Here is a 15,332-nt window from a genome sequence, read left to right as displayed (position 1 = left end):
CTTAACAGACTGTTGGGGCAAGTGCTGTTAACGAGTACCTATGAAGGCCAGCACGGCACACGAGGGGGTGGGTGGCCAGCACCACGCCTGGCCGCCGTTATCTCAGCAGTGGCTATGTTTACGCACCGCAGCAGGTCCTCATTAGGTGCTGCGTCGACCCAGGGAAATTGTCAGTAGCATAACGCAAACCCAGTGGCATTTGCTGAACAAGCCCCTGGCTCTGGCTGATGAGACCCACAATGTCAAAGCCACAGCGGGGTCCGCTTACTTGGCTTGGAGAGCCCAGTAAAAGCTGGTGGGCTAAAGCGTGCAGCCCGTTCTCCTATAACGCGCGTTTTCATCACGCGAATTGGATGTAGCGCGACGAATGTATCGGGCAACACATCGCTCACAACGCGGATGCGAATTGGATATAACGCGATCGAGCTGAACGGAACTCCGTCGCGCGAGCAAGCAACAAGTGGTCGTACGGCTGCCTCGGTGCAGCGTCACACGAGGTGGGATGCTGCTGGATACTTCCAGATGCCACCCACGCGCCTGAGTCTTTGCTCAGCCTGCGTTACGCATCTCACGTGTTTTCGCGGACTGTTCTATACCCCTATATTATATATGATTTATTATAACGCGATGTTTCCATCAAGCGTTCTTCCGGAACGCAGTTACTGTGTTATAGGAGAACAGATTTCCACAAGACGGAAGGTCTTTTTAAATCCTTTATATTAAGTTCGCGTGCTTGCTTGCTTGCTTAGGACCGTGCAAATCTTTCGGTCGTTTTTTAACCCACTTCCCGTGATCCAATCGAGCTGACATTTTCCACACAGACTCGTTGTGCCAGACAATTATTGTTCGTGAAAAAAAATTCCCAAAATGTTACACTTTTTAGGCAAAAAAATTTTATTTTACATATATTCAAATAGAACTAATTCATGGCTTTGGCTGAACGTCAGAGTGTAAGAGCCAAGAGCGTAACCCCTCCACAGGCTGTGGCGGAGTAGCGCAGTTGGTAGCGCCCTCGCTTCCCATGCCAAAGGTCGCGGGATCGATCCCCGCGTCCTCCACAGGCGAATATATTTTTAAATCCTTTATATTAAGTTCGCTGCCACGCATATAAAGGATTTATAGTGAAAAACTTTGTTTTTACGGGTTATACTTATTATGATTTTTCATTCCTTCACGTGCCCTTCCCAACATCCGAGTGTAATCACACTTCGCGCCATATGTAGATTCTGTTGGTGCAGTCACCGCAAAAGCAGCACAACATCCTTATCAACTTCCACCGGTCCAACTCCCGCAGTTATTGACAGTGTCTGAGGCTTATCCCTCGAGGATCATTGGCATTGCAACAAAGTTTCATATACAGTACGTGACTTGGTTATTAAGCTGCTGAAACGACTGTATGTGTATGAACTTTTAGAAGCATCTGTGTGTGTGCGTGTTTTGTGTGACTGTAAACGTGGCATGCAGTTCAAAGCAGAAAAGCAAGAAGACTAAGTGCTAAGTTTTAAGTTTAATGCCCTCTCGTGCGTTTGTAATTCTAGGCTATGATGTCCATGCACGGCCCAGTGTGTTTTTTTTTATTTCTTGTCAACCCACTGCTGAATGGTGAGGGCATTCCCACTCATTGCGGGGCTGTGAGTGATATATTGGCCATACTTCACCACACTGGTAGGTTTGGGTTGATGATAAGCGGGAGAGGGGGGGGGGGGCAAAACGAACATGGATTGTGCTCCACTGCCCTCTGCTGCCCACAACGCCTACTGCATCTGTCGTTTGCACACACAATGGTGGTCACTCATCCAAGCACGATCCAGGCTCAACAAATCCCGCTGAGCTTCTGAGAACCGATGAGATCGGGTGCAGTGTGGGTGCTTCGGTCGCGGTGGTGAGATGTTAACTACCTCGCCTGGTATACAGGAGCCCGTGGGTTCAATCCCGACCCTAACGCCTGCTGTATATTTTGAGTTTTGCGTGTCTCTCTCACATCATCATGTCAGTGGCTAGGAGATGTTAACTACCTCGCCTGGTATACAGGAAGTCGTGGGTTCGATCCTGACGCCTGCTGTATATTTGCAGTTGGCATGTATCTCTCTCATCATCATGACAGTGGCTAATAGATGTTAACTACCTTGCCTGGTATACAGGAGATCGTAGGTTCGATCCTGACGCCTGCTGTATATTTAGAGTTTGCATGTCTCTCTCTCTATCTCACTGTGGTCGCGTGGATTTTTCTCCGGATCCTCTGGGTTTTCCCTCAAAATTGAGAAACTTGCTTTCAGACTACTTGGCTACTATACATTTCCACACGATAAGCCACTTCGTTGAGCTATCAATTGTGGCCAAGTCGCGTCTGGCAAAATAAAAAAAAATTGTTTAGTTTCAGTTTAATATGGGGCCAGCAGTGATGGTGCTATTCAGAGAACCTTCACACACACATTGCCCAAGGCAGCAGCCACAACAGCTATTCCCATGCTCATATTATTTCTTAATAAACACCATAAGGCATTGCGAAAAACAAACGAGAGCACTGACAACCTCAGCAACAGAGGTCAAAATGCTGCCCAATGAGAACATTAATAAAAACGTGTGTTGTATACTGTAAGGCAACTGTTATATGGAATTGTTGAAATCGCATCTAAAAAAATAAGACATACGTTACGAAAGAACAGGCATCTGCTTTGGTCCCTCCACTCACCCAACATCCCATGCCCCCCGCCTTCATACGAAGACTAATACTGCACAGTACACCGTTGCATATCTGGGGGCCAATGCGCAGCCTAGGGTGTCACTCAATATGCATATGGGAAAATGAAGTTTCAGTCTTCCTTCAATCCCATCCTCCTCTCAACGTTGTTACTTTTTAGCGTAAAAGTCAAACTGCCGAGAATGTCATTGAAATCTGACAACTTTTTACAAGTGGATCTGAATCATCGCCTTCGTCACGGAGTCGTGGGTGTATAACAAAAAACGCTGGCCATCCCACCCTTCACCGAGTGGCTCATGCCTGAGCACGAGCTGTTATGAGTCTTCGGACGCTTTCAGATCGGGTCCTGAATAGCGTTACACCTCCACCACACCGCTGAAGTGTTCCTGGGGTCAAGGGCGAGCAACCCTTGAACTCTGCTCTCAAATGCTATACGAAACTGAGTCTCTGAGCTGCAGTGACCCAATGATGATGCCGATTATATGTAATAATAATGTCTGATAGGGCTATTGTTCACAATTGCACCCAATTGTTTTTTTTTACTGGAATGCATTTATCAACGCCGTTGAGCAACTCGTGAAAATGTCGAGGGATTGTCTTTCACCTGTCAGCGCTTCAGTTTATAACGGGCAAATATATTAATAAAAACCATGGAAGGGGGGGGGGGAGGTATGACCATGGAAATACAACAAATAAGAAATTGAGTTATACCCTCGTCGCGTCGGCAGATATGTGAAAAAGGTGGGACATGTAATCATCGATGTAAAATTATAGTTGCCACCGTGGCACGAACGCCCGACTCTCTGGGGTGTGGTCATTCAGACCGTTGTGTGTAGGGACGGTTTATTGGTCAGGGCGGATATGTGACACGTCGGATATTCAACCGTTGCTCTGTTTAGAACGACACAGAACGGCACGCTGTCATCAACGTGTCTGTATGTCTTGGCCGACGGTTTGGTAAAGTCTTACAGGCCTGAGCCAAAAGTTTCGCAATGCAATAGGCATTGCAACACTGTTTTCGTGTGTAGCGGTACTGTATGCTCCGTTTCCTGCCTATCCTTGCACCCATTCATTGCTGGTAAAGCAGCTCTGTTGATTTAAATAAAACAGTGTTATTGACCTTCGTTACACACCTACAAATGTGTTAACCTGATAATGTTCACGTGTGTTCCTCATCGGGAATTTTCTCATCATGATCATCATCATCATCGTCGTGATCAAACTCATCCACCGTGTCCTATCCACTGCGGGACGAAGCCCTTATACATGTCGTTGTCATCCCTCGCGGTCCCGCGATGCCACAATCCATCTAATCCCCATCACTCCATCCCACAAATATACAAACATGTGAGATCACAGAGCCGTTTCCCTATCTATCGCCATACGAAATCACCTGCGGATACATACATATGCACGTATTCACCTATTTTAATTAGCGCAGAGGCAGTAGTGGTACTTATTGGTACAATGCCACTTTGCTCGTGTTCAATGGCTGTAAAATTTATACGGTGGCGCCGCGCAAGTGGTTAAATCCCTCAATTGATTTTCAAGTAGGCCGGGATATTTAGCCCATAGGCTTCGGTGTGTGGCTGGAGAATCCGCTTCAACCTCTGCAATCTGCATCAGTGGTTACGAGGGTCGCCCTGGGTCCCCGATTCCCCGAGGATGTCCTCATTGACGGAGCTGTCCTGGGAAATCTGTTCGCCTTCCCCCGGGGGAACATCGAACGCGCCGTTTTTTCCCGTCAATCGAGATAATAACAATACAAAGCGTTAACATTTAGTGATCTATACTTTTGGTTTTGTGAGATATTCCTCTTTCCGTGACACGTCCCCGTTTTTTTTTTTTTTGGGTATCTCAAGAGGTTGGCCAGAGATGGTTCAGCAGTAGAGACACCAACTCGCAATCATAAACACAAGGTTACGAGTTCAAATCCCGGTAGGGGGCTTCGCGCAACCCTATTACCTTCCTGGTTCGATAACAATGAGTACAACTTTGTGGTTGTCCTATGAATAGACACGTGGAAATCCCACCACGGGCTGAGAGGCTGTAAACAAGAGATGAGCATCGCCTGAACGCACATTTGGGGCAGGCAATCACTTTGATGATAGTGTTTAGGAGGGCTGGCTGGGTTGGGCTGGTGTGGCTAGGCTGGGCTGGGCTAAGCTGGGCTGGCTGCCTTACCTGGATAGGGGCACGAGTCGGGTCCAGGGTCGTCGAGGCTTGGCTGAGGGGGTCCCGCCGACGGCTGCAGCTCTTGGAGCTGAAGCCCTCCGTGCTCTGGCCCCGAGAGCGCTTCTTTCCCGCGAGGCTGCCCCAATTCCGATGCTGTCGTATCCTCCTCGTGAAGCATGCCGCCTGCTGATCAGCTCCGCCGGTCCAAACAATTGTGACTGCGCCGTTGTTTCCGCAACAAAATAAAAAATAATATACACACACACAGAGGAGATCCTTTCAATGTCACTGCGTATTTGCCCCGCGCTGCCGATAGACTTCTCGAGTATTGTAATAACGTCTCGCTATAGGCAGCAGGGAGACGGGGAATTGCACAAGCCGGCTGAATGGGTGGCCGTTCAGCGCAGTCCCTCGTCCTGCAGTGGAATTAAAGAGCAGGCTGCTCCAATAACAAGTGGAATAATCAAATAAATGCAGCCTCTAAGCTGTCAACCGTGCTGCGAGCGGAAACAGCTGCTTCGTCCAAGGAGTCGCGGGTTTTGTTCATAGTGTGCAGTGGTGGGGAGAGGGGTGAGAGGGCGGGCGGGAGGGAGCCAGGCAAGGGGATGGGAGTACGCGTGGGGAGGGGAGGAGTGAGAAACTGGCTGTAAGTGTGGATAGCACAGCAGCTACGAGCCACAACAATAAAAACCAGGCGTCTTTACTCAGGACTGTGGTCGCATTACATTCTCCAGTCCTAGACCAAGCTGTGCTCGGCGACAATTATAATGAGGCCGATTTAAAACAACAAACAAAGGGCCATCAAAAAGTTACTACTACTCGTAATAATAATAATTCCGTATTCGAACATAGAAAAAGGTGATTTAGTAATGCATTGGTGTCAAAGAGTGAAATTCGAGTTTTGAGATTGTAAATTATATTCAATTATTGTGTGTTGCAATACGTTGCATAGCCGTCATCCAGGACAGAATTTGTGCTCGTTGCGAGCGTCATTCTTGACGGATCATCACAAATCCACCCTCTTCTCAAGCAGCAACGCATCCCGCTTCTTAAGCACAGTGAAGCATTTCCCCGCGTTTAATGCGGTGTGTGTTTTAGATTTGTCCAGTAACCTTTTCGTGCCTGTTGCAGCTTACATTTTTTTTATAAGAGACAATCACATATTCCGCCTGTGCCTTTAGTCTCTCGCGAATCAGATACGCGATGTCGTATCGTACAGTTGTATACAATTGCACACGCGAAATGGAACTATGTTTTGTTTTATTAATATAACTTTTGAATAAATACATGTCGGTGAAAAATGAGTGCCACTAACGAGGTTTAACTTCACGTGTAAATTAAATCTAGTAGATAATTTCGAAGCTATGAATGGGGCCGTTGAGATGAGACAGTGAGTAAAGTAAGTTACGAGCGGGTTTGAGAGGCCATGCAAGCGTGAAGACAATGTATGCACAACTAGAATAATTAGATTTTTTTTATATAATGAAGGGAGTGGGAGGCAATAGCAGAAAAGAGTAAATCTCTCTGTCTGCTTAACCGATTCGCCCACTGGCCAAATTAAACTATTAATTCCGTTGGTCAAAGCCTCCCTGAGCAAGATTAATGAACTTTCACATTTTTACTAAATATAAAACCTCCCAATCCCCACCATCGTACACAATCTTGAAACCATCATCACCGTCGTCATGCTCATAATCGTTTTTTGCGAGCGCGTGTTGTTCATTCACACTTGTAACAATACTGTAGCAAGGCATCACTACAAAAGGGTTTTACAAATACAGGTTTTTTTTATTTAACACAATTTTTAATGAGCAAAATTTTCATCGCAATTGTGTCCCGGCTGCATTCGCTTGCGGTGTCCTGTCACGATGAGAAAAATCGTGGAATCCGATCTCTCCTCGAGCAGTGCAATCCTCTGTGATAGAGAGCGATGCACAGAAGTAAAAATTACTGGTAGGAACCTCCTGGTTACACCAGCCCACAGGGGATTATTGTGTCCGTCGTGCAGGGAGGGGCTGGGTGGGGAGGGAGGGGAGGGTGGGGAGGGGCTGGGTCGGGAGGGGAGGGTGGGGAGGGGCTGGGTGGGGAGGGTGGGGAGGGTGGGGCTGGGTGGAGGGTGGGGCTGGGTGGAGGGTGGGAGGGGTGGGGCTGGGTGGGGAGCGGCTGGTCACCCCCTGATGCCCTTATAAAACTCAACGTTTAACCTACTCACGCCGGCTTGTGCCCGCCCTCACAGTCGGGCATATTTTCGGAATACACCACGCCGCCGTTGACCCTGGCCATTGACCGAGCAACCCAACGTTCCTACCAGCTCCCTCCGCAGGAATGTGTTACAGAGCTACCTCTCAGAACCCTTCAAGCGACCATGGCAGGGGGCAGCACTCCTTAGACCATGGCAGAGGGCAGCACTTCCTGGACCACGCAGAATATGAGAGTAATGTTCGTCGCGTGACAAACTGATATTGAAATTATTGGATCTGGAGTTTAGCCAAAAATTAAGTGTCCATCCATACTTAACGTGGTGGGTTTATTTGCACAATCATCGATCACCGGACTGAGACCACCAACTCGCTACACTTGAAACCCAGTTTAATTGCACTGACAATACCAGCTTAGGGCACTGAATTGAGCCACCTGTAAAAAATTCAACATTTTGCTAAATTTTGACTTGCCATATCATATCGCACCTCCGATTAGCGCGGCCGGCTACGTACGTTGCGAAAGAAGTTCCACATACATGCATACAATTCGTTGATACCTATCATGATCATCAACATGAACATTTTCATCATCAGCTGTGACCTAACCGGTGCTGGATGAAGACCTCCACGAGCAGCCAACCCTTCCTTTTCACGCTCCTGTGATGCCACAATCCATTTCACTTGCTACGCCTGAGCAGATTTCATGACCACATCCTCTGAGGTCCATTGACTACTTAGACTGCTTCCGCCACCAATGTCTCCTGTGTGCAATCATCTATTATGAAGAAGTGTACGAAGTGTATGATTTCTTGTATAAATGGGTAAACCACAGTTATCCGATCGTCGGGATTGGTGTGATGGGATGAAGTGTGGGTACTCCCATCTGTGTACAAAGTGCATTATTTGTTGTATAAATGGGTAAACTACAGTTCGCCGATCGTCGGGATGGATGTGATGGGATGAAGTGTGGGTACTCCCATCTGTTCCAATGTCTGGCCGGCATGGAAGAGAATGGCAATTACCCTCTAGGGGAGCTCCCTTCGAGCAGCAGTGCCATGAGCAAGTAATTGCTGAACTGCACCTTTACCTTTATATACAAAATAATGTGAATCTAAGCCAACCGTTTCTATGTTATTATACTCAGAACCCGCAATGGTTTATCGTACGCTGCTATCATTCCACAGACAAGTGATGAGAGAGAGAGAGGTGTAGATGGGGTGGAAGATGACATTTAAAAAAAAAAAACGTGTGATATGTGTCAAACCTTTCAACAGCGGGGGGTCATGCTTTTACAGCGACAGCATAAAGCGCGTTTACAACAAATAAGAAAACAAATCACGGTCTACAACTGCGCACGAGTTGACGTGGACAGATGAGTGGGGTGTCTGCTCACCTGAAGTCTGGCGCTGCTCGGCGCTGGGCTCAGAGATGAGATTGTGCGTGCCGAGCGCTCCCGGGCGGGTGTTTAGCAGCCCGCATGGGTGACCTCAAACACACTCTACCTGTTAAAGCTCCCTCCAACCCCCCACCTCCATCACTGCTGATGAACGACGCTCGTTGATTGACTCACTGAGCGTTGCGCCGTTATGAAAAAGGGAAAAAAGGGAACCATCCAAAAGGGGGAAATTGCCGTGCAATTTGAATTCTACGTCAAAATGATTTTCACGATGGACAATTCTCGAGACATTTGGATTTGGTCAAATGCTGTCCAACGCCGTTAAATCTCGCTTGGTAGACAAATTCCATTGCATCTGGATTTTAAGTTTCGTGCTAGCTTTGACTCCAGCAATGCAATAAAGCCATTATCACATACTTTTAGTTTTTTCGGTCAAGTCACGTAGGTAATTTTTTTAAATTAAAGTTAATAAATATAAAATAATAACGATTATTTATTTATTTTATTTTTACCTACGTGACTTTAGCCGAAAAAACTAAGAGTATGAATCCTTGCGGTCACGAAAGCTTCAAATCTAGAATCCATTATCACATGGCATGTAAAATGAATTCCACGCAAAATGTTCAGGCGAGTTTTTGGGTCACGGTTTAAGGTAAGTCGCTACAATTCTAAAATTGGGCCATAATTTGACGATGGGGTGACGCAGTCGTTACCCATTGGTCAGAGAGCTTCGTGATGAACCCAGCAGGCTGAGCACAAATTCCGGCCGCGACTAACACATCGATTGTGAGCGATATCTGAACCGGTCATAGGCTCCTTTCCCCCATCACACGTTCATCAACTTGTGATGACGAGCATGGTGAAGTACGGTGCATTGTTACCCCCTCCCCACCCCCAATGGGGACACATCATTGGGACGTCTCATCCAGAAATGTATTGTTTAGTTGGCTGTGAATTATGATTTTCATTGTAATTTGATGACGAGAAAAAGGCATACGTCAAATGTTGTTACTTGAAAAGTATCGTCAAAATGATTAATGAGTTCAGGCTAAAGTCTACAGCGGGCCATTATATATCTAACACCACACACACACAGATGTCCATTGCATGCACAATAGCTCCCAGCCTCTCAACGCAATATGCGAAAACGGGCAGTTCGAAATAACTGTTGTGATGGGTTTTTTTTTTATTATCCGTCGTTGACTAGATTTTCAGTTGTCCTTCAGTCAACGTAACAGTGGGAATGTTTTTCTTCTTTCGTATGGCATTGTGAAAAGCAACAGTTTTGATTTGTTCTTAATGATCGTCATACATGAATGCAAATGTTCCTCAGCCATTCTAGATTTGAAGCTTTCGTGACTGCAAGGATTCATATTCTTAGGTTTTTTCGGTAAAGTCACGTAGGTAAAAAAATTATAATAAAAGTTAATTAAAAATAAAATAAAAACCACTTGATACGGCTATCGTGCTGTGACGGTTCCACCTGAAGACGGAAGCTTGTGTTGCCTCCGAAACGTCGTGATTTTTATTTTATTTTTTATTTTACTTTTATAATTTTTATTTTTTACCTACGTGACTTTACCGAAAAAACCTAACAATATGTTCCTCAGCCAGTTTACCGGTTGACGCAGTGTGGATTTCAGCGATACCGCCACGATGTGCATGGATGGAGCATTCATCGGTGATGTGCTTGATGGTTTGGACTTCTCCACAGTCGCAGTTGGGCGATTCTTTGATTTTCCATTGGTGGAACGTGCACGCGCATCTGCCTTGGTGTGTTCGAGCGTGAATCAGCGTGGTCCGTAGTGGCCGTGGAAGAGAGAATTCCAGCTACTTTCACCGTCGGATCGTATGTTGATGAGTGGGAATGTTGATGAGTCGGCACTGCGTTCTTGGCTGCAGCTTACTTGATGTGTGCACTCAAAATGAGTTATTAAACGGATCTCTGAAACTAAAATCTTCATTAAAGCTGGGCCTTCCAGGGATGCATTACCAGTCGGCTTTTAGGTCATATCACCTTTCCGATAGAGTATCTGGATTCGTTTTAATTACATAATCTCCCCATCTATGTTGCTTTCATATGTTTCTTAATTACACGCTGGTGGAACTAAACTTGTTACAGAGCATTAATATGATATAACCTTCTCTTATATTTTATATTTACACACTTAGTCAGGCATTTTGCATAAAAATACATTTCACTGTCATTCATGTGAAATAGGATTAACAATCTGGAGTTATTCTCGTGCAAATGTATTATGACAGTATTTGTAAAGGATTTAATTTCGCTTTGGGAAAGACATTTGATTTCACTTATGTAAAAGACACTTAATTCAGCATTACCGAGTGCTATATTCCGAATTGGCTTATTTGTCGGTGTGCCCATCACTGCAACATCCTCTGTAAAGTGGACGTTCGAGATCATAACCAAATTCAGGAGTATGGGAGCATCGCATGCAGTTTTTTTTACAATAAAAATGCCGAATGTAATCAAACAAACCTAAATTGAAATAATTGAATAGCAACCATACACTCTCCATATGCACCCATAACTGCAAGAGGTCAAACAATTTTTCGTTACCAATTTCTTGTAATTTGCAATGAAAAAAACGTGGCACCTTGGAGCAAACAATGAGGGATGACACACGCAAATACATTCCGAACGCTCAATCCCGCGCGCTCCTGTGTATACATTCACGCACGTGTCAATCATCCCGTGCAATTGTATCACGAATGCAATCTTATGAAGACTTGCTCTGTGTACAGCCGTCGCGGTATGTAACGCGCAGGCCTTACTTGCAGCGCCTTTATTTGGCAACGCTACTGCAGTCAATTCTCATTAGCTGCAGGAATTTTCCATTTAACTTACTTTACGTCGAAAACCGATAAGGCAACTTTCTGCACTGGAGGTCATTTTCTGGCCTACATTTTTTTAACTCTTTCTCTCTTAGCCAGTACCCCATCCACACACTGAAACCATTACATATGCACTTTAATAAACATTGTGCATATCGAATGTGTAAGTGGGTTACCTATTCTGGATAATAATGCCTCTCAATATAATAGGTAGCCTATGTGTACTAATTCTACATGATGCATACAAATGCCCGTACTAACTATATCATGATAAGTTAACTCAACGTTTGTTTTCACAATTGCGCCTACACTCAATGGTAAGATATGAAACTACTTTAAACCAATCACCCACTCAAAGAGTCACTTAGAGAACGCAAACCCAGCACGGAGATAACAATTACGGCATCGCCATGTCCACGAACTCACATGACCGTTCCTTAATTAACCAACAGGATGCCATCTGCATTAGGATTAATATTTCATCGTGTGCTACTTGATAGGAAGTAGCAGCACCGCTGCGTTATTGTATGTACAGCGCTGGCAACAGAACCCGATCCATCAACTTTAACAGACTGTGAGATACGCCTGCACGTCTCAAATGTCATACGAGCCACGCTCATATTTGCTGCAACTGCACTCGGCACGCGCCCGCGTAGCCCGCGACATGCACTCGCATGAGGTCGCTTAGGGGATCAGGGGATCAGGGAACTTATGTGGCAACTCCTGAGATCGGAGTCGAAAGCTCTTGAGACATTTCGATGCCCGGGCCTGGGTGCTACAACCATCCTCGTTCCCGCTTTGTGGAGCTGTCACTTGTGGCCAGGTCGCTTCTGGAAAAATAAGTGAATACCCCAGTGAGCTTTCCCTGGGTAGGATGGGGATGGTTGAGTTTCATTTGTATGTGCGTGGGGGATTTGTTTACCTTTTGTTGTACTTTGCACTCCTATCGTGTTCAGTCCTCTTTTGTTGTTGTGACGTACTTACTCACCCCTACTGGACATCAGCGAAAAGAGCCTTGTAGCTCATCGGATTCCTCCAGTGTAAATATTCTGATTCTGCTGCGGCGCAAGCGGTGCCAGCATTACCCAGCCACGAATTTTGAGTCACTAAACTGCCACGGCCTTCTTTGGTTCCAGCAAAGAAGGCCGTGGCAGTGCCATAGGCCCTCGCCTACGGCACTGCCGCCACAATGAGCCATGGTTACAGCTGAGTTCTCCAGTGTTGGTTAGTTGAAGGTTGTCAGCTCGGTCACAAAATGAGCGTACAAAAAAAATGTTGCGATAAATTTGGTTTTCACTTTTGGGTAAAATTCCAGCTCAGAATAAAATGGAAAGTTTTGGTTGCACTGCCACGTGACGAACATTTCTCTGCACTCGGGCATGTGGGAAAGTGACCTTTCGGTCCACGGATCTGAAAGGTCACTTGAAGGAATCTCAGAAGTAGTTGTGATATACCTTCTTCTGCAGGACGTCTCCAACACACGGGAGGGAGGGGTCAATGCAATACGCTGTGATATTTCATGACATGTTACCGGTAGCACAAATTAAATAAAATTGGTATTGGGAAAAAAAGACAAATCATGCAGTTCACAGGGCTGCAGCTCAGTGGGATACTACACACACACGAGATTCGCAAGTATGGGCAGGCAAAACAGTCAATAGTTGTTATCTACATCACCCATTGTTACCATTTCATGTTCAAAACGGTAAACATGTATTTTGAAAATCCATGGAATGTTTGGTAAAATTTGAACTGTGACTGCTGTAGCCCAATTTTTTTACGTTCATACGGTGAATACTAATAACTCCCAATGACCAAATCACCATGAATAAGCCCAATCTCATCAGGTCTCAAAAGCTAAGCAAGTTTTGAGCCTGGTTCATACTTTGATGCTAGGCAGCCTGAGAATACCACCAGCTGCTGCAGGCATTGGGTGTGAGGTGGCAAAGAGAAAGCAGTGCAGCAGTGGATTATTAGATCTATCTGTGTGGAGGTTTGAACGTTTCTTACTTGTACTGAATGTGTGGGTCCGCCTCGTTAATGGCAATGGCCAAACTCCCCAATGCAGGAGCCTCCTGGAAAAAGAGCAAAACTAAATTCTATCCATTCTCAAAACACATACAGATGCGGCCTCCCCACACCATGCTGGTCACAGATGTTTTTTGACCATACTTCACCTGGCAGGTCAATGCGTGTGAGTGAAAGGTGTCGGGCAGGTGGTGGGGTAGGACATACCCAATACTGATATCACTCTAGACGCAGATGTTAGCCATGGCTGGGAATCGAACTCGGGCTACAGTGTTGCAACCACCGATCCACCCCAGCAGTACTATACAGGTGTGAAGTCAGTGACTTGGTGATGGCTATTCATCAGAGTTAGATCAGTGGGAAACTTACGGGTATATGTATGCTTCACAATAAAGAGGCACGGCTCGCTTGCTGCTGCGCATGAACTTGAAGCTGCCCTGCAGACACAACAACAACAACATTCACCGGCAACCCACGGTTATTTATGCTCCAACGTCCAGGCAGCACTGCAACAAAGCTGTGTCTCTTCCGCACACGGTGTCCACCTTAGAGCAGAGCTGAGCGGAATTCAACCGTTCCTCCTTCGCACTCCATCCTGATCAGCCATGCATTGCTGGAGCCTGAGACAGCGAGATGGAGAGCCAACCACCCAAGCGGGTATCACGGGATGGTGCCGGGTGGCCAGCCAGCGAGCGAGCGAGCGAGCCATGGGTGTGGAAATATGTGTGGTGATGTGGAGCGGGGGTGGATGTTGGAGCCGTGGATTCTGGTTTGGGAGGTTGTGGGCTTGTCGGGGTGTGTGCAGTGAGGATTGCTCACGGAGGCAATTCCACGCGTGACGGCACTGGTGGACTGAGAGGAGACGAATATGAAGTGCTTTTCTTTCACCCTTTAACTGATTCCCAGAACGCTAGAGCTAAAGAAATGAATGAATCAAAAGGCGGTGTTTGAATAGTTGAGTTATGCATGGAATACGAGGCGTGCATTTACATTTAGACCCACGGCGTTGTGCTTCTTACGAATACTGTATTATATTTTCTGACATTTTCTTAGCCCTTTACCAATTTTCGTTGCACAGTACTTTGGCCTACAATCCAATCATCCTTTATGTGGCCGTTCTCTCCACATCGAGGCACGGTTCACCTGGTTGGGAGAATGTTGATGGAGATGCTGTCTTGGGAATGCCACGTTGTAGCAGGATTGAGAGGTGGCCAGCAGATGGCAGTCCAGCAAGGGATTCTGGAATCTGTCTCTGTTGGAGTGTTGAATTGTGACCTTCCTAATATGCAGAAACAAAATATTTATTCTGGAGAAATCTGATGAGCTATCAAGCTCTCTCTTTTTCAAAGATCTCCAGTAGAGGTGGGTAAGAACGTAACAACAACAAACAATACAAAAAACACTATAGTGGGACAAAAGACATGAGATGGTAATAGGTGTTCGACTCGGGATACTGTCCCATCGTTTCCTCCCCACACAAAGCCAAACTCTGACGTGTGGCATTGGCCAAACATCACAAAAGTCTGAGCGTGAACGCGATCGCTCTACGAAGTCGCGTTTATTAGGTGTGTGTTTAAAACCTGTGTGATATCGTTGAGACGGAATGCTTTGTCACTACCGTCACCAACCAACCGAGTCACCCTCAAAATAACAGCTTTCTGGCTCAGTGGGGCCTCACTCGGGAAATAAACTTCTGACTCTGATTCTGATCCCATCGCTGGGCCGTCTTGACATCTGTTTGAGACTCAGCGAGGCTTTGCCGGGTAAATGTGAGGGGTAAAGATAAAGGTGCAGCCCTTGCAATTGCTTGCTCAGGCTGCTGCTGCTGCTGCTGCCAGAAGGGGCTGGACTAGAAGGAGCTCTCCAGAGAACCTCTCAAGCGGGTCTTCTTGGCCTACTCTTCCACGCGAGACACATGCATATATAGGGCATCGTTTGTTGCTTGCTAATAAAATTTGCCTCGGTTTTACCCAGA

At 46.2% G+C, this 15,332-nt stretch overlaps 1 protein-coding gene across 1 annotated transcript in view; it reads right to left on the bottom strand.

Annotated features, from left to right (window-relative positions):
- The window catches only part of ANO4 (anoctamin 4), a 177,351-nt gene extending 171,954 nt beyond the window's left edge, over positions 1 to 5,397 (bottom strand). Inside the window, exon 1 of the mRNA XM_061566746.1 lies at positions 4,886 to 5,397. Coding sequence (XP_061422730.1) covers positions 4,886 to 5,054 — 169 coding nt within the window. The 5' untranslated portion in view covers positions 5,055 to 5,397. The remainder of the gene's footprint in view (positions 1 to 4,885) is intronic.
- Positions 5,398 to 15,332: the final 9,935 nt, after the last annotated feature.

Source organism: Lethenteron reissneri, chromosome 37, assembly GCF_015708825.2.
Source record: "Lethenteron reissneri isolate LAM-NWPU_2019-01 chromosome 37, ASM1570882v1, whole genome shotgun sequence".
Taxonomy (NCBI): domain Eukaryota; kingdom Metazoa; phylum Chordata; class Hyperoartia; order Petromyzontiformes; family Petromyzontidae; genus Lethenteron; species Lethenteron reissneri.
This window is presented reverse-complemented; position numbering and strand designations above follow the sequence as displayed.